At 37.3% G+C, this 25,553-nt stretch overlaps 1 protein-coding gene across 1 annotated transcript in view; it reads left to right on the forward strand.

Moving 5' to 3' along the window:
- Positions 1-25,553, forward strand: part of bcas3 (BCAS3 microtubule associated cell migration factor) — a 351,457-nt gene that overhangs the window by 50,794 nt on the left and 275,110 nt on the right. The window contains exons 8-13 of the mRNA XM_032590298.1: positions 7,389-7,496; positions 7,573-7,649; positions 13,783-13,859; positions 14,482-14,565; positions 17,685-17,855; positions 20,734-20,827. Of these exons, the coding sequence (XP_032446189.1) occupies positions 7,389-7,496; positions 7,573-7,649; positions 13,783-13,859; positions 14,482-14,565; positions 17,685-17,855; positions 20,734-20,827 (611 nt within the window). The remainder of the gene's footprint in view (positions 1-7,388; positions 7,497-7,572; positions 7,650-13,782; positions 13,860-14,481; positions 14,566-17,684; positions 17,856-20,733; positions 20,828-25,553) is intronic.

Below are 25,553 nucleotides of genomic sequence, written 5' to 3' on the forward strand. Positions count from 1 at the left end.
TCACATTTTTATTTGGAAAAGTTACATTTATTAAGTAAAGATTTATACAAGAGGTTTTATTTTTCAGATTCCATTATCCACAGGTCCGGACATGTTTTATTTGATCCTATATTTGTTGTGGCAACTTCTGAAATTTGATAATCCTTGGTCATTGTTGGGTAATGTGCCTGGAAACCATGAACTCCTAAGGATGTTGTTGTTTACAACAAAATCCTATGTTGATTGAATTTATTTTGCTTTTAATTGTTAGCTTGTTAGATTAAGCTGTTGTAAAAGACCAAAGTTATGTCTTCTGTCAGTGAGCTATGGTCTATTCTATATAGAATTTCTTAGGTTTCATATGCTAGTTTTTCTATTTGCCAAACTGTCAGACATCCTTTATTCATAGAATTTTCTACTTTGCCAAAACTCTTTGTGGAGTTTTTAGTGCTTGTTAAATAAATGTCAATACAACACCAATGTCAGTGTTCTGCCATTCTTAGATCAGTTTCAGGCTCATATAAATTTAATGGAAATATCATTCCTCAGAAATCGTGGAGTGTTGGAGTTCTGTCTCTCTGTAAACCCAGCATCAAGATCCAAAAGTGAATTTGTGTTTGTATAACATTTCCACACCATGTAATTGCCACATGTATTTAGGAACCTTGTAAAACTTTGCAATAGTAGGAAATGTGGTAACATCCTTTCCCTGTAAATGAAATTACTTGCCTAGTTTTTAATTCTTTTCTGGGGCTTCCATCCATATTTTCCATGTCCACATGGAGTCTTGTGGTTTCAAGCGCTTGGTTTAGTTAATGTTTATATAAAAATGTGTTCAGATTGCCTAAGCCTCATGAAATAAGATCAGCACTGATGTAAAAAAAAAAAAAAAAATACTCTAATTCATTTAAAGGTGGAAATGAAAAGAGTAGATTGATAGTAAGATGCATCTAAAATGGCTTAGTGGTCCCGAATTGTCCTTAATGAGAACATATCAATGAATATGATACATTACTATTTTTGCAATTTCAAATTGTCATTATCATTTGATTGAATTATTATTATTGAGATGTATTCAGTGCTGCAATCAGACACATTTTAATCTAGAAATTGAAAAAAATCCTGCTATCCATGAGAACAATCCCATTTTGGATTGTTTGTGGAACGAACTTTAGCAAAAAAATAGTTGCATTCAAACTAATCTTTTTTTCCATTAAGTTTAGGCGTTCCCACAAGTAACATTTGATATACAGTACAGACCAAAAGTTTGGACACAACTGTGCGTCCAAACTTTTGGTCTGTACTCAATACAGACCAAAAGTTGTTGTAAGTGTGTTGAAAGTGTGTCCAAAAGTTTGGACACACTTTCTCATTGAATTCAATGAGAAGGTGTGTCCAAACCTTTGGTCTGAACTGAGTACAGACCAAAAGTTTGGACACACAGTTATGTCCAAACTTTTGGTCTGTACTGTATGTTACTTGTAGGAAATATATTACTTGCAGTGCCAACATTACATGAAATGTTTGATAATGAAACTGAATTATATAATTAATTCAGTGGACTCTCAGAATTCACGGGGATTAGAGAGCACAACCTCCTAAGAATCTGAAATCTCTGAATAACCCCTCTAAAAATGCCCAAAGCTGCCAATTTTAAATAGGTCAAACACCACATATGGCTTAGTATGCATTGATATGCACTGTGGAAACTCTCAGCAGTCTTGCATACTTGTAGAGGTCTTTCTTACCTCTTCTCATGGGGGTAAAGCTAGTCAGTGGCAAGAAAAGTGAATGGCGCTCATGGATTGGCTGCTTTGCAAATGCTGGCCACTAGCGTGAAAGGCAGCATTACCCCTCGGTCTTTCATATTCCTAAGCTGCATTATCTTTTGAATATTTTTGATATGCTCTTTGGAAAAATTTGCAAATAGGCAGATTTTCGAGGTATTACTTGGACTTGCATTCCACAAGAAAATCTGCAAACGGGCAGGGGCCCACTGTAATTTGAAAAAATTAGATTGAAATTCTGGGACATTTGTGAGACTTCAACAGAATGTTTTCTACCATTCTCTTACATTTGTCTTTGTTTTTTATTAAGTGGAGCTCAAATATGTTTGGGTCTTAGTGCAAATAAAGGGATTTTTTAAAATCCAAGCAACTTAGCCACATATTCTTTACTGAGCAACTTTGTCCTCACATTTGACAACTTCACCTACTGTCTTTCACTTGTAATTTATGGTATGTCAGTCTAACTCTTTCTTTGTTTTCCTTTATGTACCAGCTTAATGCCTAAATCTAAATAGTGATGCAATTGAAACTGAAAGAAAGTAAATGGAAGTAGCACTTTTTGAATCAAAGTCATTGGCAATAATCTCCCCTTGCAGATATTCACCAGAAGTATTGATACAAAAGGCAGCTTTTTAAATAAATAGGGTTCTTTCTTTGCAACTTGAAAATGTTTTTGTGTATTCTGTGTCCTGGAGGCCTGCAGTTTGATCTTTAGTTCCTGAAGTGTTTTTATTTGCTGTCAAATGTAGTAAATGGGTCTAGCTTTCTCTCTGCCATGCACTGCATTTTGAATGCTTTCAAACCCAAGAGCCAGTTTGAGTAATAGTAATTGACACATTGATCTAATAGGGCCATCATAATAGGCCTGTTACTGAGCTGGGCAATGGTGCTCGGCGTCACCTTAACATGTGCAAGGACTGACATCCCGCCATGATCCATAATGATAATTGTGATTTAGCCTTGCTTTCAACCAACGCCCCAATGTCCCAGCATCAGGAAATCTTATTATATCTGACCCCGCACTGCCTCCATTAGAACTGAGCCATTTGTTAAAATACTGCTAAAACAAAACAATTGAACTCTGTGCCATTTTGATTCTATAACAGTGGGTTATCACTGTCCCTTTGAATCAACCCAAAAGGACCATTTTTCAGCATATAGCTTTGAATTGGATAGATCGGACTCTGATAATGCTGAAATCGATGTTGCAGCCACCTGAAAGTAAATTATTGTTGGGAAGAAATTCAGTATTAATCTTAATGCTTTTAGTCTTGACTGGTAGGGGTAACTGTAAGTGAGGACCTTTGAAATGTTGACGAAGATGTCAACCATTAAAAAGGAAGAATTGATTCAGGGATTGTTTGAGTCATCTTTCAGTGGCATCTCGTTTTTTCTTGTTGACAAAATATTCCTGCAGAACGAAACAAAGAATTTGTTTCTTTCCAGTATAACAAGCTCACAGTGATGAATGCACTGTAATGTTGCAGTTTGGGAACAGTATTGGATTTCTTTGTTTAGATTTTTTTTTTTTTTACATAGATCCAAATTCTTCATTGCTGTTCAGCCAGCAGCTTTAAAAACACAGGAGTACAACATCGCCTTTGCACACACTACAGCTTTTCATCAATCTTGATGTAAACATATTAGCTTTGCCAGTGGAGACATTTGTCTCTTCTAATTCTTCTTAACACTTAATTGGACTGTGATAAGGAGTGTTCACTTGTAGTGACATTGAGGTTTTTTGATATCATCTCTAAAAGCACATTTGAAAGAATCACAGTTTTATGCTGTCATTGCATTGACTCCAGCAGACACTCAAAGGTTTTAGGATCTGAGACTTCTATGCAGCATCAGTTTAAAAATGGCAAGAATTCACATTTGGCACTGTTAGATCTGAAGAAGGTTCTAAATACAGCTTTAGAATGCAAAAAGAACAGTCAGACCGAAAAGAAGACTGAGTAAGCATTTATTGCAAACAACTGTTACATTGAAATAGGGTGCTCTCAACTGATCACCAGTTTAAGACCACAGCATTTAAAAGCCAAAATTTTGGCAAAAAATGGGATTTTGTGTCATTTTTTGTCATGACATGAGGATCTATGTAGATTAGGGCTGTTACCATGTTAACGCATGTGTTTAAGCTAAAACTTTAATGTGTTAATATAACACAATGCAGCAGTGGAGGGTAATTTAGTTTAAAGCATGTGTTCAACAATCCAGAGTCGCAAACGCGAGTGAAAGATGAGTGAGGAGAGTCAGACTCGTGCAGCAAATTTTGCTTTAAAGAAAACCAACATGGTTAAAGTCAGCGCCTCTCGATGTGAACATCCCAAATTTGAATCCTGTCCTTGGACCACTCCTCTCTCTGCCCCTTTCCTGTCAGATTACTGTCACATAAATCCACTAGTGTCATAAAGAAATCTTTAAAAAAAAAAAACAAAAAAAAACAACAATGTGTATTTCCTAAATGTGTCTCCTATCTTCTTTGGTCAATTCATCTAAGCAGCCAGGTTTTACTTCTATGACTCACAGTTACAACACAGCAGCTGTTTTTCTGATGTAGTGCACACATTTTGATTATAAATTCCCCATAAAAGATGCAGAATGTCCAATCTCAGTGATTGCTGGAACACTTTAGTGTGCTTTGACCTTTTTTGTTATTTTTAAGATTTGATCATTGGCTTCCAAATGTCCAAGAAGTGTCCCTGCTGAGACTATTAAAGAGTCCACTCGGTATGTATAAGCAGAATAAATGGATTGTTGAAAGAAAGCACTCCGATTCAAGGCTTAAAAACAAAAGCATCTTTTTTCTTCATTCGGTTGTTCTCAGCCAGCGCGGCACCACAGGCCTCACCAAGGGTGACAGAGGACAGAATACCAGTGGAAGCTTTTCTGACAAAGGAAGGGAAGGGGCACCGGGGATCTGGGGTAACTGTGGTGGTGGGGTCTTTCTTGATTAAGATTTATGTCCACATTTGTTCTTTGCCAGCAGCCACTGCCTGCTGTTGGAGAAGCTTGCTCATGCAACTCATTTCTTAGCCGTGGTGATTGAAAGACTTTTCCTAAATGTGTTTTATGTCAAAGCATTTCCTTTCCTTTTGGGCCTCATGTCTCACTCTCACTTTGAAAACTCTCCTAAGGATTAGAGCAGGAGGATGTGGTGGAAACAAATACTGTATTGAGCATATTTTATCCTTCAAATGTAAGCTTCATTCTGTCTGTGAGTGCATAACCCTAGTGTACATTTATCCAAAACATACTGATCTATAAAGAAGTACTATTCTATGTAAAGCTTATTTTTCTAAATATAGAGAAAGCTCAAATTGTTAGGATCCTGGTTTGTTTTGAGGGTTGTTTATTTTTCTTTGTTCATTAGTCTCTTTTGTTAAATCTTGTTCTGTTATTAGGTCTAGTCATTGTTTAGTGTTAGATTTATTTACTACTCACCTGTGTACTCTCCCTGTACACTCTGTGCCACTTTCTCTCTGAAATCCATTTCTAATCAGCCATCTGTTCCTTGTTCAGTAATCAACCTCCCCATATATGTATACAACTCATCCTCAGTTCCTCCTAGCTAATCTTGTTTTATCCTGTTATTTTACCATGTCTCCCCTGTTTTCCCTGCTGTTTTTTCCTTGGATTTGTGGTTTTTGTTCTGCTCTGGCTCCCTGTGTTAGTGATGGGCAAATGAGGCCTCATTGGGTGTATGGCACATTTCCCAAACTATGTTGACACTGTGTTGACACTGTGTTGCTGTTGCAAAGGTCATTGCAGGAAATTCAATAAAGACTGGAAACAGACTGAACAAGGTTTATTCACATATTTTTATTTAGAAACATCAGCTGCTGTAACAGCTTTGGGCTGAGACAATTGCTCCGTTTACAAACCATTTCTCCTGCTTTTGAGAACACCCTTTCACAGGGCACTGATGATGACGGCATACATAGAAATGTAATTGCAAGTTTGTATATGGTTGTGCACGTAGTCTTTGCATTTCTCAGTATTGTAGTAGATCCTGTGATATTGGTATGTTCGCCTTGGAGATGCAAATTTGTACCTTGATAACGGCATCATGGTGACATTTGAATTGGCCTTACTCTCTTCGAATTCCATGTTAAGCTGCTGCCACAGGTTGTCATCTGAGAAAAAAATAAAATGCATCTGTGTTACTAATTCACTGTAATTACATGGAGAGATTTGCAAGAACATTTCAACATTCATTGGTTGATTCATTCCGGTATTCTAGTGCGAGCCAAAAACAACTGCTAAGCAAAGAACACAAAGCATCTCCATCCAACAAAACCCACAAACGTGTCGACACAGTTTCTCCCTCATAAATACAATTTGGCGCGTTCACATCCAAACGATACAGGAACTGTATTGGTTACATAGATTTCCTTAAAGTGATATGCACACCGACACGGGGTTTTGTCTTGTTTGCTCGGCGCATCTGCCGAGGTTTCTGTGTCATCTGGCCTGTCACTACCCTGTGTTATTTTTTTAATTTTCATTAAAAGATGATTCATACTTCCAGCTCCTGTCTGTATTTTGGTCCATCCACACTCTTACACCTCATGACAAATATAAACCATAGTGTTGATTTTCTGCACTGTTTTAGAATTGCATAGGGTTGTAATTTGGCATTGAGAGTGGAGGAAGTAAACAAAGCTGTTCAGTCCATGTCGGCCATACATCCAAATATTGAATTAACATTAACAACCTGGTTTGGCTCGGTACTTCTGTCGCCACAGTGGAGGACGGTTGTTTACAGCCTAGGCAATTTACATTAAGCTTCATATCGAACTACTGCATAAGCATTGCAGCAAACGTTTGTGATTGGGTAAAATTTATAACTTCGACGGAGTCCATGCCATCCACTAGTAATCATTTCACAATAGCCGAAGACCCAGTCCCTCTGGGCTGATTTTTACCAGGCAAACTCAGTCTTGTTTAGTAAGTCCTCAATCAGCAATGCTGGGAAACTTCTGAAAAGGGAACAGGTGCCTGCGTCATGGTTGACCAAGCCCATTGATGGACAAAAGAATGCTTTTCAAAATAGAGCTACTGCAGTTCAGACTGTTAATAAAGGTACCACAACAGTTTTTTTTTCTTGCTTTTCATATTCCCATCATCTCTCTGATCAGCGTCCGAAGCAGATGGCCAGACAAACATTTAAAGCGGAGCAGTAAAGGTCATGTCAAAGTTTACCTATATAGCATATTTAAAACCTCAGCTGACCAACGTGCTTCAGAACAATCACAACATCACAGGTAGAGAAATGATAACACAAAATAAAATAAAAATAAAATGAAAGCAAATGAGATGGAACTGATGATGTCATTCAGGACATGCTACTGTGAAAAATTGTCTCTGCTTCCTGGATATTAAACTGCTACCTTGTCATGGCATCCAAAGCACCAGTCAGGAGCCTCCAATTCAAATCAGCCATTGTGCTATTTCTAATTCATCTGAATATTATGGCATAGCTAGAAATTAATAATCCTTGAGATCATTTTATGGCCCAACTTTGTCAACTAAAGTTTGGTCCTTTACAAATTTCAAATGGTAAATATTAAAATGATATTTGCTGCATAAGCTTATCATGTGTCTCTGTGCTTTCAGGACCAGCCCACCTTATTGTTGTGCTGACTTGTATTCTTTACGGACAGGCGAAATGGTTAAATCCATTCAGTTCAAGACACCAATCTATGAGCTCCACTGCAACAAACAGTAAGTCTCATTCATGTACAAATACAGTTTTCTCTCTTGACATTTTTCAGTGCATTATCTTTCCTTCTTTTGGTAGTATTCTTGTGGTGAGCCTTCAAGAGAAAATTGCAGCCTTTGACAGCTGCACCTTCACCAAGAAGTTCTTCGTTACAAGTAAGGATGCTTATAGTTTGAATGTTTCATGAGCAAATTGTGTCCTCTAAATAAATTCTTTTTGTGCAAAATATTCTCTCTTACATTTGTAATTAATGACAATTTTCAATTTCAGTTACAAACTTATTTTTATTAAGTACTGTTACAGTATTGTTGGCTGATACTGATTTTAGAGAAAAGTTTTCTTTGTATTAATTTGAATGTTTTATCTTAATTAATCAATGTGGCTTATTAATTTGAATTGGAAAAATGATTAATGTCAGACAAGATATACTTCAGCTGCATTGGTTACTTAAAAAAAAGAAAAAAACATTTTTGGGCCTTAAAGTTCAACTGAATTAGATCATAAAGACTGTAAGTATAAACTATTTTGTCAGAAAAACAACATTATTTCTTTGGTGATTCCAAAATGGTTTATGAGTATGTTTCAGATTATTTTAGTCTTGCAGGGCTGCCGTTCTGTATGGGCTTTAGAATATGTTTAATCCAATGCATTATATTTGATCTTTTAAATTTTTGTAATTTCATCATATTTTGTATTCAGGAAAGATCAAATATTAAAAATGTTGAAAGGTTGAAATATTTTTTTAATGATTCCTTAAATATCTTGCTAATCAACCATAATGGGGTTTCTCTTGAAAATAATCAAAATAAAGGAAAAGAAATGAAACACTGGTGTGATACTGTCTAAAGTCACACAAATCACAGATCCTGAACACAACTTAGGACTCTTAGGTTGACTTAGCCCTTCATTCCAGAGGGCTTTGCAAGGGCCCCCATGGTCACCCACTAATGGGTGTCATTGAATTTTAGACTAGAATAGTCTAAGATAGAGTAGAGTAGAACTGAAAATGGAATTCCAACTTTCTTTAACACCCAGATTTCAAAAATTAGTTGTTTCTTACTTTTCCTTTTTGGTAATCGGCATAACTGCCCTGTTTTCTAAAAACATGTTTAACTACCGTGGCCATTCGGTGTAAGAGAAGAAACCGGACATCTTACATGCCACCAAGACTTGGTATAGTGCTGCACTCAAGTCCTGCTTTTCTGAAACATCATCTGAGACCTCACAGTGATTCTGTTTACAGCATTATTCTTTTATCCTGTTTGCTGTACCTTCATGCTCTGCTTAAGGAGGCTGTGGAAGAAAGACCAGACTATTACAAGGCCATCGCTGTCCACTTAAGTCATTGACTGGAGTAAACTGACCTTACCGAGAGGCTTTAATGTGTCTCCTCGTTGTCTGCCTGCCTTCCCTATCAGTGTCTGGGCAACAGGAAACCAAACATGCTCAATAGTTATTAATCGTTTCTGAATACAGGGGCCTCTTCTTCATAACGTTATTTGGTCTATTTGGTCCATAAAAGTGGTAAACAAAAGGCCCTGTGATGTTCTGGGATCTGTTTTGGATAAGCCTTTCTGCCACTGCGTGTCCGCTGCTTCTCTGGAGATATGGTGGTGTTTGTCAAATTTTTTTGAAAGCACTTAGTGTTGCGTTTATGCTCATGTTCTTTCTTTGAATCCAAGTGAGCTGGCTCTCTTAAGAACAAAGCAGCTACACCATAAATCAATAATTTCCCTCTGTTCTGCAACCTTGTTTTGACCAGTCAACTTGATAATTCTTTGCTTTTTCTAAAAGGATTTAGCATAGTAGTGCTTATTTCTTTTATTCAAACCACTTGTCACTTTTTTGACTTTTAACTCCTTAACTTTAAATTTGTCTTACACAGTTTGCATTTTAAGGTTTGCTGGTATTTCTACTGAAATAAAAAATGATATCAAGGATTTTTATTTTTTGTTTTATCACTATTCTTAAAAAGTACTACTATTTATGTTTTAAAATATCTTGTTTTTCTCTGGAACTAAATGACTACAAGCTTATTTCATAAAAATGCCTTTAAGGATGAACTTCCTGTTCACCTGTGCCAGGTGCGGAAAACTGTTGTGAAACTGAACATTGATGACCCTTAACCCTCTATGGCATGGCGTTGCCCTCAGGCAACAAACCACATAGCTGTACCTCACATTGCTCCTTTATTTTATTTTTTGGGGGGCATGATTTTTGACATATTTTTGTCCAAAAAATAGTTCTTTTATGAATATAGTTTTTGTTTGATTTGTATTTCATTTCTCATAATCAGTGTAGACAATCTTGGTGTTCTAGACCAATGTTACCCTGAGGCAACAAACCCAAATCTGGTTCCAGGAGGTGTCAGAGTCCGATTTTATGATTGACATGTAATTAGGGACCACCAAGCTCCCAAAGAATGCAGGAAAATATTTCTTCCCCACAAAAATAAAAAGTCATGCCATAGAGGGTTAATGAAAGGAAGCAAGCTAGTCACAATTGGCACTTTGGAGAGTATGTCGGAAGCGGGGACTTGTGTTGCAGTCACTGTTGGTTTCCTGATGCCAGCTGCTTCAGATTTCCAATAGAGTAGAACTGAAAATGGAATTCCAACTTTCTTTAAAAGTTGCAGAAAAAAATTTCAGTGGGATTTTCTGTCACTAAACCTGTGATGCACATTCTAAGGTACAAGCTGTTTGTTCCTTTGCAGATTCAATGCATATACTAGAAAAAAAAGTAGAAATAATATGGAGTAGTTGTTTAAAAGAACTAAATGCAATAATAAAACATTTTTATTGTTTGAATTAAAAACCTGCAGATAAACAAATCTACAGTAATGTCGCTTTGGAAACAGCCCTAAATTTAGATATCCTTTTATGACCTTAAGTAAAACTTTATTTTTGTAGCAAATTTAACAGACATAGATAACAAAGTGTTTCACAAAAACAAGACAATTAAAACAAAACAAAAACAAACAAACAAAAAACACACAGCCTTGTCTTGTTGAACTTTTTGGGAAGTTGTGTTCGACTTAAAGATAATACTATCAGTTTTGGAAAAGCTAAATTAAGACTCACCACATTGTCTTAACTTAGCCAGCGTGGTCTAAATTAAGACAATGTACATCATGTTGCTCAGATGTACAGCAACACGACATATTAAACTGTTATTAGTTAATCAAGATAGATACTCGCATGGGGAGTTCTACTCTATTCATGACTTGGAGTGACTATCCTAAGCTTCTTTTAATTCCCCCATCATGTCTGCCTCCTCTGCACATTCTGCTCTGTTCTCCACCCAGGATGTCAAACATATGTTATCTCACTGTCTGACTCAATACAACCTCAGCCTTGGCAAGGTTACAAAAGGCCTCACTGGCGTTACCAGCAGCACTTGTGGCTTACCTCAACTAGCCCCTTCTTTCCCTCCATATCAGCCCCTTCCCCACCACACACACAGGGCGGGGGGAGAGAGGGGGAATCTGCCTCCAACTTTCCTGCTGGCTGAGCTGTAAATGATTGTTCCCCCACACCTCTGTGCACACAGATGAGCTGAGTGCGTGTGTGTGTGGGGGTGTGTGTGTGCATGTTGATTGTGGGCTCCAGAAAATAGATAACCATCTTCTCAACCACATTAGTTTTCACATGGTTGTGAATTCAGTTTTACCTCTTCTTATTGGAGCGTTGCTAAAGTTATTTATTTATAGTAATTAAGTGATGCAAATTTTTCTTAACATCTTGCCACAGCATTTCAAGTTGAGGTCTGAGCTTTGATTCGGTCAGTGAAACATCATCATTCTTTGCTTTCTCAGCCATTGGGTTGAATTATTGCTGCTGTGTTTGGGACCTGCTGCTGTGTTACATGAGCTAGTTTTGGCCAAGCCTCAGCTGTCAAACTCAGAGTTCATGGTTGACTAAATGACAGCTTTTTCCTCACATACGACTCGAAATGCTAATCTGGAGTTTGGACTTATTTAGCACTTTCTATGTCCACCTATAAAGAAAACTGTTATATGTTGGTCCAAACTCTTTGTTATAGCAGAGGAAAGAAGCAGCACCTGCATTCTTTGCCTTTTTTTTTTTGTCAAAAATCAGGTTAGATTATTATTTTTTTTTTTTTACTTTAGCAAGGAAATAATGACTGCACTTTTCTAATAACTTGAAAAAATTAGGTAGGATTGAAATTTTCTGGGACATTATTACATTGAGTAATAGTGACAACCAAAAATAAGCTATGGAGACATAAAAAAGATATTTCTACTACATAATATATTTACATTATGATAACACATAACACCTTTGTATGTTCAACATAATATTTTTATGTAATCTTATGTAAATAAAATATGTTGATTTGACAGGAAGTAGGTACTTGAGCGAAAGAGGGAAATTAAGTCAATTCTACTTATTGTCATTGTGTGGGGCCGATGTACACAATAAAACCAAGTAAATTGAAAAACCTTTTTTCCCCAGTGTATGGATGAAACAATAAATTTGATTAAATAGATTTAAAATTTAAAAAATTCTCTACCAGCCACTGTGGCTGGTGGAGAAAAAGAGCCTCTCAGACATTTCACCTGCCACTGTTTTTTTCTTTCAATTACAAACCCCACCAGTACAAGCAAATGACATATATTCTTAACTCTATGAAAACCAATTTACTGACAATAAGTTTACCGTACATATGTATGTATACAAAATAATTTAACATAACAAAGCATGGCTACCTTAACAAAGGTGCAGTGCAATAAGTTCATTTGAAGTAATTACTAACAGCAAATCTAACTACACAACCCTAACATTCTTGCAATCATTTCTATGTTGAACATTTCCACATTTTGGCTACAACTCCCCCAGATAGTAGACTAGATGTGTCTAGTCATTTTTAAAAAATTTAAATGGCATCATTAGCTGTTTTCTACGTGTTCTATTTGTTGTTCCTTACTTATTACGTTTTCTAGTGAAATTCACAATTATTCTTATTACTAAAATATCACAAAATGTGTTCATTTTGTGATTAATTCCACGGGCCATCATCATTCCTGTATTATCCCCATACCTGTCAAATCTCCCATTTTTTTATGGGAACCTACTGTATTTATTTTACCTACAGTATTTAGGTAAAATAAATACAGTAGGTATTCCCCCCTCTCTCTTTAACTTCTATTCCTCCCCGCCTTTAGTAATGCCCTCTGGCACGTTACTGTATAGTAATTAACATATTGGTTAGTTTGACACATTTTTCTGAATGGGCTTACGCACTTTTTAGCTTTAGTTCTCGTAACTTTTCTGACCCGTCCCCTCTCGTATCCGCTCACTTTTCTCGGACTCCGGTTAGCTAAAATAGCGCTAATTATAACCTCGGTGGAGGTTATAATTTTCCACCCTACTTGTGATTTAAAGTATTTCAATAATTGACTAAATTAATCGAAAGAACCACAGATTCAGAGCAGTAATTAAGCTAAAACTTTATAAAAAAAATACATTTTGCATGTAAATACTTAAATGAATACTTTACTGTAAAGCTGTTCTAGCCAGAATGTGGCAGTTTTAGCTTCGCCTTGTTCAAATTCTGTTAAAAGAAAGACTCTAATTAAGCACCTTTCTCTGTATTTGCTTTTATTCCAAATTGGAGCTTGAATTACATTTTAAATTTTCCATTTTGATATGAATATCTGGAGATTTGGTTCCAATGGTCCTGCTGTTTTTTTTTAGATGATATTCTGCAACTTTAGCTTTTATTTTTATTTTTTTAAGGGACACTTTGAATTAATGATGCCTTTTTCTAATCGCACTGCCCAACTTCTTTCTGAGAAACCTAGAAGTGGTCCAAGGAGAAGTTGGAGTTCTGCCTTTTTGGTCTGACTAATCATACCTGTGTGGGATTATATGGTTTCATTTCTCACATCTAACCACTTTCACCTAAAGTATAGGTCACGTTCGCTTGAAGGGGTGTGCGCATATGTCTGTTTGTCTATCCCTAATTGACTATAATTTTGGTCAATGAACAAAGGAGGCATCCTCAATTTATTGGGTATCACAGACTCCATTAGGTCATGCTGTGCACCCCCAACAGACACGCAAAGATACGTCACCCTCATTAAACTCCCATACAGAGACTGCACACAAACACATTAATGACAGTGGGTGTATGTTGATCCTTTGCACTACTAGATGACAAAGTTATTTTGGTAAATAACTTTGTCATCTAGTTACATATTATGTGATTTAATATGTACAGTATCCTGTTATGTTTTTGGTAAAACCTTCTGTTGTGGGTCTTCAGGCTGCTATCCATGCCCCGGTCCCTGCCTCAATCCAATAGCTCTGGGAAGCCGCTGGCTCGCCTATGCTGAGAACAAGGTGGTCTCACGCACCCACACACACTCACACACATTCATCTTATAACAGAATTGCCTTATCTCGGAGAAACGACATATTTACCCTAAAAATAAAATGCTTTTTATCTGTTTTCTGCTTCTTTAATCTGTCTGGATAAACAACTCATTTTAAGAAGAGTCCACTACAGATGATAACATTTTTGAAAATCAACAGATGCGCAGGCATTTTCTGTTTAATGGGATTGTTAAGTATTTACAAAAACCAGAATGTTCTGCTGCAGGATTCTGCAATACATTTAATGCATAACCGTGTTTTGGTGCTGGGCCACTCAAGTAATTGACAGATGGGACCACTGTTTGTGTGACTGCCTGAGGAGGATTTTCTGAAATGACAAAATGTAGCTTTTTGAACAGTTGGAGCAGGACTGGGGCCGGGCTTTTCAAGGGATGTTGTGTTTGAAATTAAATTAGTGGAGATTGGCTGTTTGGTTTTTCCAGCTTTTTCAGGTTTTTTTCTCTTAAGAAAATCAATCTAGCAATGGTTGATAGTCTAACTCTGTAAATCTGAGTTAATTTTTCCAGATTTTCTCATTGCTTACCTCCAGCAGTCTCCTTATTGCTTTGTATGCTTGTCTTTATGGCAGTTAATAAGATGTCACCAGTCTCATGGAGGAGCCTGTGGCGACAACGCACAGTCCTACACAGCTACAGTGATCAATGCTGCTAAAGTAAGCTCACACTTCTCTTCCATCTACCGTTGTTTTAATGTCAGAAATTATACTAGCTGCCTGCAGGACAGCTATTTAGTCTCAACTCCACACTTTTTAAAGGGAGACAGCAGTACATTGCAGATGCTAACTTGTGTTTAGTATTGAAATGAACAGATTCAATTATTATTTATTAAAAAGTGTTATACCTCTCTGAAAAATGGTCTAATCAGTCAGTGTTTTGTGACAAGTATCAATCACAAAACACTGACCTGTAATAGTCAGGTGATATCTTAGGTTTTTCTTTCTGTGTACTTAATTAGTTTGACAAGTAAAAGGGTGTGTGTGCAGCGCTATCAGGTTTTCATTCATCCACAGCCAATTCTGCCAGTAATCTGATCAGCATCCATATCCCATATCGTTACCTTCCTAAAATAATGGCCTAAAAAAAACTTCTTATAAATAGGCAATTATTTTAAGAAGATGATATGAAGAAAATATCCTCTCAGCATGATGCTCCCACTACCATGTTGGGAGTTGTGTTTTGAGGGTGATGCACATAGGTTTTACATGCAGACCAGTGCATCTGCTTCTACATGTTACCTATGACCTTTACATTGCTCATGGTGAACTTTAACTTGGAATAGACCCGACGCCGGCTCTGCCAGTATTGATGTTAAGTCGAGCAGAAAGGGCTGAGCTTGTCACATGCTGATATCAGAAGGATTTATTTAGCTGGAGATGCATCGTTTGCTACAAATTATCTAGAGTTCGCCAAAAGAATGATGTCATTGCATGTTAAGCAATAAAAGCATTATTAACTTTTATCATGGTTTAGGTTTATTGTGTTATTGAAAAATGGAATTGAATTACTTATTTGCATTCTTTATGTTTTTCTAAAATTTCATAAAATAAGACTATTAGAAAGGCACACTGTTCACACAATTTGGTTATCCAATTATCTGCTTGTGAGAAGAATACAATAGGATAGAATATACTTTATTGATCCACAAAGGAAACTTGCTTATTTGTTGACTAGCTATGTCATCTAATGTGTTATTAATAAATAATAATGTAACCACAGGTTATATCAAATTTATAAAAAATATATACTTAAGTGCGATATGGTAATTTAAATACAACTTAAATATAAAATAAATAGCTGAAATAATGTTGATGTAATGTTAGTCTATAAATGAGTCTAGAGAAAACGTAGATCTAAAATCACTCAATCAATTACTGTAATAATTAACTGCAGCCTTAGTATCGGAGTTAAAGAGGATGAACAGGTTATGCCTCACACACCTTCCACTTCACAGTTTTTTACTGCTTTATGTTGACTGATTATATAAAACCCCAATGAAATACACTGAAGTCTACAGTTGTATTAAGACCAAATGTAAATACATTTTAAAAAGCTTGAATACATTTTCAAGATACAGTACATAATTGATTTTCTCCCTTTCCTCCCATGTTTTAGTAAAGTTATGTGTATTGAAAATACATAATGAGCTTTTTACTTGAATCACTTGATGCCTGCTTAAAGAAATATTTTATCATTGGAACTCTGAACTCTTGCTTATGTAAAACTCTAGCGAGAACAGCCTTTCCAGCTCTGCCTCCACCATCTGTAAATCTATTGACATTGGATCTGCCTAGCCGTTCCTGGCTCACTGGCTCTGAGCTTATGAGACACTTCATCAACCTGCCTGTTTTTTGTTCGCCCTGTAATCTACTTCTTGCCATTGGTCTTGGTTCACTTGTCTTCACTGGGGAGTGGCTCTAAAATGAGTCACTAACGGCCCACCTCTGATCTTAGGTTAAATTCATTCCTGGCATCATTTAGTCACTGACCAGCATATGCTAATTAGCTTCTCCTTGTGGGGATTGTAGTTTATTTGTTTATTTAGTAACAGAGAGAAAGAATTATTTGTAGATTAAGTGTATCAAACTGCCAGTGTGTGAATTCTGTAATTACCATAAAAAAGAACTGTGTCATCAGGAGGTTAGCAGGATGTCAGTAGGCTGTACAATAGCAGGGCTATTGATATGAAGACAGGCATTCCGCACGTGTGCCCTCTCCTCATTTAGAACCATATATCTCAATATGGATGACAAGGTATCTCATTTTGGCTCGTGGCGCGACACGCTGGCTCTGTGTGCTGATGTCCAGAGACAGAGACGCAGAAGGGGGAAGGGGCAGCATTAAAGTGTAATGGCTTTTGTTTATAAGAAAGATTAAAGAGAGATGGAGCCAGAATCATCCAGTTGTTTCTGTCCTGTTTGCGCTTTTTGGGCCATACCAAGCCTTTTGCTGATGACTACTTTGCATATGATTAAGAAAGACCTTTTGCACAAATTAGATTGAAATGTGCTCAGATGGCGACATCAGGCTGTTTTTTGTCAACCATCTGACTTAATCGTCTCCCCCGGACCCCTCCCACTAACTAAATCAATACCCCCTGTTTGGACTACCACGAAGAACTCCACAACTGCAGTGATTAGAAAACACATTAGTGTTGATCAATTAGAGGCCAAACGCCTCTCTTAATAATTGATGGCATTTCTTACATTTTACACACGCAAATGCACCCAAGCAGCAGAGACTGTTAGTGTGCCTGGCCAAGTGGCAAAGAGAGACAGTAGGTGATCTTCAGACCCAACAAACTGGAGGCGCCATGGTGTATTGACAGGGCCGCCTAGTCTGAATGCTTGATTAGGCTCTCCAGGGCCCCTTTGGCGCTTACACACACGCAGACACTCAGTCACATGCATTGGACTCCATTAGACTAAGACAGTGTAGTACGTGAGATAGACTCCACTTAAGCAGCACTATCCATTTCCCTCAATTGAGCCACAGAGGTGTGTTTGAGCCAGACACCCTGGCTGGACCTTAAGCTGACACAGAGGAGCCTCTCTCACACACGTTGGAGTCTCTTGTGGCGGCAGGACTACAAATAATCAGCACTACAAGTTATCAGTGGAAATCAAGAAAGCATGCTGTATACACCCACACAGAGGATATTCCAAGTATATTTATTTTAGAAAAGTCTTTAGAGCAAATAGATGCAGGATTAGATTTATCATTTCTGATGCATGGATATGATGAAATTTACTCTCTTTTTTCAATGTTTTTTCAGACTTTGAAAACAGGCCTAACAATGGTGGGCAAAGTTGTGACCCAGCTAGCCGGCACCCTACCAGCAGTCACACCCGACGAAGAGGGAACCCCTCACAGTGCGAGTCGCCGCAGCCCCCCTAGTCCTGGCGTGATCACCATCATTGACACAGACAATGTTGGCGAAGGACAGGTCAGCTAACGAAACACAGGACTCTTCAGAACACTTGAACTCATGATTTCTGTCATTCTTGCTTATGATTAGTTAATTGTAAATGTTATCTATCTATCTATCTATCTATCTATCTATCTATCTATCTATCTATCTATCTATCAATCTATCTATCTATCTATCTATCTATCTATCTATCTATCTATCTATCTATCTATCTATCTATCTATCTATCTATCTATCTATCTATCTATCTATCTATCTATCTATCTATCTATCTATCTATCTATCTATCTATCTATCTATCTATCTATCTATCTATCTATCTATCTATCTATCTATCTATCTATCTATCTATCTATCTATCTATCTAATTAACACCCAACATGTCCATGTATTACTTACCCTTTGCTTGCTTATGTCTACAGCAATTAGATCAGTTAGTCACAAAGATACAACATAATTGTTAGTGAACTGTGGTCCTTGTACTTGTTCAGAATCATTTTAATCACTTTATTTGTAAATTCCTGATTGGGCTCACCCATTTATCAACCTTTGAAAATAATCTGCTATGTTAACTAAACAACTCTGACAATAATCTAGAAAAGGTTTCAGATTATATGCAGTGCTGTGTACTGGACCTGAGCCACGCTCTACCTTTCTTTGTTAGATCGTGGCTCTGACAAACAAATGTTAGTAGATTACCAACTACTAAATATGTTGGATTACAGCATGGGTCTTAGTCTAATTAGAGAAGAACATAATATGGATTAAAATCATAGAAGAAGAGGAGGCAAATAAGGATAAAGAGTAAGAGGTTAAGGAAAAGGAAAGTCCTCAGTATAATAGGAGAATAAGAGGAGGACTTGGCCTCCTAATAGGCCAAGTCCTGTGGTGACTGTCACCAGATTTGGGCTGAAAGTCCACCAAATCAGATCAGCCACAAGAGAAATTTGCCCAATGAACACATCTGCCCAATGCAGAACACAAACTCAAGTTTACTGCTCGACCACGATGCATTCGTGGGCCTACAGATAAATGGAAATCTGGCTTCTGTCAGATCTTTGCTCTTTCTCAATTAATATAAAGCTGTTCATGTAGGAATGTGATACCATTCAGTTGAAACCTCTAACCTGGATTTATCCTTCTTCTTACAGTTTACCAACTACATTTTTCTGTTCTGACCCATTCAGCTAGTACTTTGCTGATGTAGAACCTTCTCACTGCAATTACTGCTACAAGATTTTGGGATCATATATTTGCTTGTTCTTCTTTTTCAATAGTACAGACTTAGTCTGATTGGGTGGGGAAGGATTTGAACGGGACTCTGACTATGCCATTTTAACACATTATTTTATGAAAACTCAATCGGTTATTTAAAAACACACATTTACAATAAATGTCATGTTAGTCTAATGAACTTCCAGCAATGCAAAAATGTGCATTAAATCAAATTCATACGTTATCATGGTGTTTATATCCCAGGCATATAAGCACCATGGATTTAGTGACTTCCTACTGTATCTAGATGTAATACCAGAAGGTCTAATTTAGAATTTTGCCAGTTAGTCGAGAGTTATCTGTGCAATACTTGGCCTGTTGCATGGAGTCTTTGACCTTGCAGGAATCCCTCTTCCTGATCAAGAATGTGGTGACAGTGGAAAGGCTGAGTTTGAGAGGTTATCTGCCATGAGTGACAGGTTTTGAGAAGACAAAACACAAACACAAAAAACCCACAAAAACTACTTCAAGAAGACTTTGTTTTAATAAATAATTTCAATGCTTTGTACAGACTCTGTTATTTGAGGCAAGGTGCAAATGCAGCACCACCAATGGTGCTTAGTGTTTTTATATTGACACAGTTGGAACTTTACTAGTTGTTGTCTCAATGTCAAATGAAACGCTGAACTCTAGTTCTCCTCAGCTTTACCACATTGTAATTAATCAAAGCGCAGAAGCTGTCACATCTTTAATGAGCCGTGGGAGCTTAATGCCATTGACACACACACTCACTGCCTCCCCTATGACTGTATTCCGCCTTTAGTTTGTGTCTTGTACGTCAGACTCAGGCCTTTAGAAGCAAGTCTGCTCTCTGTCACTAAGTGACACACTGTAACTGTACACTGTACGCTAACCATGAAGACTGAGTCAGCCGGTCAACAAAAGTCCAGAAGTTAAAACTCTAGAGGAGGAGTTGGGGGGGGATAAGCCAGCACTGAGCCAGCATTTCCTTTGGAAATTCTAGATATTTTCGTTTTCTTTAGACTTTGAAATTCCTTATTTGGAGCAGAAAGCTTGTGGTACACCGTCACACTCCCTCCCCTGTGTACCACTCTGTTCTCCAGAGGACAGATGTGTTTCAAAGGGCTCAAGCATCTTTCTCTCACAGAACCACCATGTCTGGATTCTCTGTAATAACAGTGAACTGCTTCATGTCAGAGGCTTCTTGCTTTTCTTCCTCATCTTCTTTCTTGACTACTCAATCTACTTTCTTGATTTTTATAACAGACATTTTACTCAACTTTAGGAGCAGCTTTCAGTCATAGTAAAGTATAATACCAAGATAATATTTGATTTGCTGAAGTAAATTTGTACATGTTTTTTCCCTGTGTTGGTGTGTCAGTATTTTTTGCACCGGATTTTTCAAATGTAGATTAGATTATGAGTTTGCTTTCTTTTCAGAGCAGTGCAAGAAAATTTTCTATCAAAGTGTTTCTTTTGTCAAAGAGATGGTGATGACATCTTAAAGGCTCTGTTGGCATGCCAAAAAACACTTTTCACACCAAAACCCAAAATGTCAACAATAAATCCTTGAAAGGGGGAAGTCCCGTTTTCTGTTTATTGTTGCCATGGTCAGAAAGTGATTTTGGGTCTGTGTCCATGTGTGTATACACCACAGGTCCTGGTGAGCGAGGACTCGGACGGAGAGGGAGTGGTGGCTCACTTTCCAGCCCATGACAAACCCATATCCTGCATGCAATTCAACCCTAGTGGTAAGGACCACTTCCACAGAAACACACACGCACAAAACACACACACACACCCACACCCACCCGCACACACACACACACAAATGCCTGCTTTTCAAGAGACGGCTTGCATTAAAGACTTGCAGTGAAACCAGAAAACAGACTGTACAACACTTTGGTTGAAATATTATACACTGAGTAACTTACTTAGTGTATAATGTGTGTATATGTATATATAGACATATATATGTAGAGAGAGAGAGATAGCTAGATAGATATGTGTGTGTTGTTTAATTTCATAAAGAAAAACAACTACGTGGTCTTTTTACTGTTGCTGACCAAACTTAGCAATTGAACTATAGATCAAATAATTTAAATCACTTCTTCCCCAGAGTAGTTTCATGAAGAGAAAAGTTCAGAAAATTTGAAAGAAGCAACCACAAAATAGAACAATTTATCAGCATGCCAATGCCCAGTATTTAAGAATCAGTGTGGATGTTTAGGGTCATATTGTGTGTGTGAACTCTCAGCATGTACTCCTGCCCAGCGTGTGTGTGTAAGTTAATAAAGAAGCTGCTGAGAGACGACTTTCACCCCCTGACCCTCAGGAATCCCTCACTTACTGAGACTCAAGACTAACTGAGCAGCTCTGTCTGAGCAGGAAAAGGATTAAAATATGGACAAAGACTGACCACAGATGGTTGTCTAGACTCTGTCCCTCATTCCTCTCATCAAAAATCAAAAACACATCCCAGGTCAGAAAAGTTAATTATCAAGAACTTGATCAGGACATATTTTCTACCCAGAGCTGTGGATTTTCCTAGTTGTGGAATCTCTATCACAGTACATGAGTAGGAACTGTTGCTTTTTTAAAGATGTCTTTAGTTGAGCAGGGCCATGTTTCATTTACACATCCAAGGTTTGTACAAACAAACCATAATGCGAAAGGATGCAAACTTAGATGCATTCCTATAGATATTTAGAAATTCTTGAATGAATTTATCTGAAATGTAAAGGTCAATATTCCACCGTGAATTTGTAGCTTCTTCGTTCATTGCAACAGCCAGATGTTGTGTCTTTGAGATCAGATTCATTGCCAAAAAACCGGACCAAAAAGCCAGATAAACGAGTTGGACTTAATGGGACCAACTCCAGATGAACCCTTGGATGACTGATTATCTGGTGGTGAATTTCCACAAATTCTAGAATATCTGGAATGTTCATAACAATCCAGAATGGACTGGGATCCAGATCTGACAGACTGCTTTGTTGGACTGCCAGTAGGAGAACTGGAACCTGCTCATATTGAACTTGTGCTTCCGTCCATGCACCACTGACATGGAAGAAAGTTCAAGCTCATCATGACGAAAATAATAGTGTTAGACTAAAGAGGAAATGATGAAATGACTCAAACTAAGTCTGGAAAGCTCAAGTGTTTTGGCTGGGAAGAGTTATAAAACCTTAGTGGCTTGTGTGTGTTAGAGGCTCTGTAAAGGGTGAACCGGAGGCTGCCAGCTTTTGGTGTGGCGCCTAGCACTCTGCGGCGTTGCATTGGATTTGTGCATCTATTCCTAGCAGTGTAATTAGAGGGACGCACATGAAGTGCAGTGGCAAAGTGCTCCTTTAACAGCTGCACTGAGTGTGCTTGTTTTCTTTTGCGTCTCGTTCTTTCTAATCATCCTCAATGATCCTTGACTTGATTATTAGGTGCATTGCCAAGTTCAAAATGTCCTCGTGTTTTCATGCCAGAGATGTTGAGGATTTGTTATGACTGACTGGCACTAGATGGAGTGATTGATTCAGCCTTCAGGCTCCACTCTGAGCTCTTAAATGTCTTTCTGCAACAATCTCATTCAGACTGATAAGGATTTAGTGCTTTGCTTGGTTATCAAGTTGGTAACACTACAAAGTGAACATATCCGAATGAAAATCACATTAACATCTTCTAAAATCTTTCTTAATGAATTAAAGTAACATTTGTTCCGCAAGTTGTGCCTCCATGTGTGACAGAATCCACTCCTTCTATTTTTTCTGTTTCAGAAATGCTTCTATTTTACTTCTTTCACTACTCACCCTATTTTACTATAGTAACTCTAAAATTTTTGTACAATTCAGACTGATAAGGATTTAATCTGAATTTTTGTAAAATTTTAAACATTTTTGTAAAAAAAAACTATGATGTAAATATTCAGTAATTTAATTAATAAAAAGTAATAAAATTAATAAAAGTATGGAATATTTCAGTGATAAAAATTATTTAACACCATAGAAGCCAAACATGTGACCAAATTATTCTTTTGCTTGCAGTCCATTAAATGATGTAACAATATTTGTGGTTGTCTGAGATATTTTGGGGGGAGATTTTTCCAATTGACAGCAAAGTTGTGACAAAAATGCTGATAGCCTCTACATCAGGTGCAGCTCCTGTCACACAGTTTCTTTTCTTGTTTTTTCTATTGACGGATCAAAAAGCATAAGAGAAAAGGAGACACATTTTGTAAAACATCAGGTCGTCCTGTTACGAGCATGATGCATATGTGTTGTATTTCCATCTCTGTTTTTCATAGTGTGTTCGTATTGGGATTAATAATAAAAAAATATTATTCCACTCTTTACCATGTCAGCATGTGTTATTCTACATTTGCTGCAATGTCATTGCTTTGTTCTATTTAAAAAAAATGTCCATACTGAAGGATCTGGATATTCGGTGCACTATAAACATTCAGTGAGTTCATTATAATGGGATATTAGGGCCATATACTGTAGTAGGACCTTATTATTGGGTTGATGGTGTAATGATTACATTGTTCTTGCTTTTATTCCTTTGTGATAACACATACATGTATGGTATAGGCAGCATCTCAGTGTTGTAACTCTGATGCTGCTGAATCTTTCTAAACATTTGTAAAAACAACCTGTTTAACCTGGTGATCAAATAGTGCATGCTACAGTGTCATAGGTGGTGCTCGAACCTGTCATTAAAGCCAAAAGCAAATGTGCGATAGTGTGATGTGAAATAAGGACGGCGTATTGGGATTCCAGCATAACCTTTCCACATCTGTTGATGTAATATGAGTTGGTGATCTCTGATTATTCTTCAGCTTTTTCAAGACTGTCCCACTTTGCTGGGTAATATTTTAAAACTACCCCAAACCTTGTATTTAGGGCAGAGAAGGAGACATTCAAAATTTGAGCAAATTGGACTAGACTTTGAAAAGGTTTCTCTCACTTTGTTGGAAAGTGTTTTTCTTTGCTGCAGAAATAAACTTACAATAACTGAGCTGTCCTCTAAAACGTTCACTGATTCTTTTGGCCACAGAAACAACCTTGAAACTCCCAAGATACATACTACTCACATATAGTAACAAATGGGTTCTACTTGTTTAATGACGAAGAAATAAAGGAGAAATTCTAAATCCTAAAATAACTTGGAAACAAGTACACTGAAATAAAAGCCAATAGATCACCTGTTAAAATTATACATTTCCCTCTGGGATTGAAGGATATTCATTCACTCATTCATTCAAATATGAATCCAGTAGGTAACTGTAAATTTAACATGCTTTCCTGAGTAGTAAAAAGAACAAAAATGTCAGATCTCAGATATAACTGTACATTCATCCTAATGTGGAGTAAAGTCTCTTTCATTACCTTTTTCAGTCTCATAAAACTGTATTTTTTAGCCATCTAGATGTTCTGAATATGGAAGTTTTGAATGTCCCATCAAAGCCCTGGGTAATGGCAGATGAATCAAGGCTAAATTTCTCCCCACACGGAACTGTCCCATAAACCATATTCCTGGTTTAGTAACATGCCGGTCTAATGAATAGCCAGGCCTGTCGTGCCTGACCATTGAGGCAGCTGTGCCATGAAGGCAGCTCTCCGTGGTGTAATAACTCCTTCGCTGCATCTTACTGATGTGTGAAAAAAACCAGGCTGCCGCTGAAAAAACGCTCAACCCACATGCACATGTTGAACACGAGGGGAATTCCCACACACAAGCAGCCTGACTCAGCCACACACTTCTAGCCACACATTTAGCTTGGATAGAGTTGTGTCTTCACACCAAGATAGTAATTAGCACTCACAGCTGCCTCACATGTGATTTACAGTCATTACTGTGGAGGGATACTGTTGACTTTTTCCAGCGCTGTCTTGGAAAGGAAACGTTGCAACCTTTGTAATGTTGCAGTTTTCTATAAAGACTGAAGGTTTTTTTTTAAAGTTACTACTTTTGTTAGAAATGCTACCTTGTCATCTAGGCTTCAGTGGGATGACCTACTGGCTTTAATAGCAGAGAGAAAAAAGAAAATTAGATGTTCATTTTCCATAAAGTAAATTGCTATATGTATTCACTGGTAGACATGATGTGGTTTCTACACCAGACACCTCAGCAGTGTAGAGTTACTAAATACCCGTACAGTTGTGTCCAACTGGGACGACATCAAGAGGAAAAGCAGCTTAAGTGAGGCTACAGTTTAAAATTTGTTCAAGCCGAGAGTCAAACTCAGGCAATATTTTCCAAAAGAGGAAGAGATAACATTGTCATATTTTTTAGTGTAGATGGATATTTAATATTTTTTGTGCTACTGAATAATTCAGTTGGATATTTAATATAATTTATAATTTAAGATTTTTTATGTTACTGAATAATTCATGTAATGTAAAAAGTAAAAAAAAGAATGTCTTTTAAACAACACATACAGTATTTGGTGTAGATTAAATTGACTCCCACATTCTTTCCATTTAA

This window comes from Xiphophorus hellerii, chromosome 18, assembly GCF_003331165.1.
Source record: "Xiphophorus hellerii strain 12219 chromosome 18, Xiphophorus_hellerii-4.1, whole genome shotgun sequence".
NCBI classification, from domain to species: domain Eukaryota; kingdom Metazoa; phylum Chordata; class Actinopteri; order Cyprinodontiformes; family Poeciliidae; genus Xiphophorus; species Xiphophorus hellerii.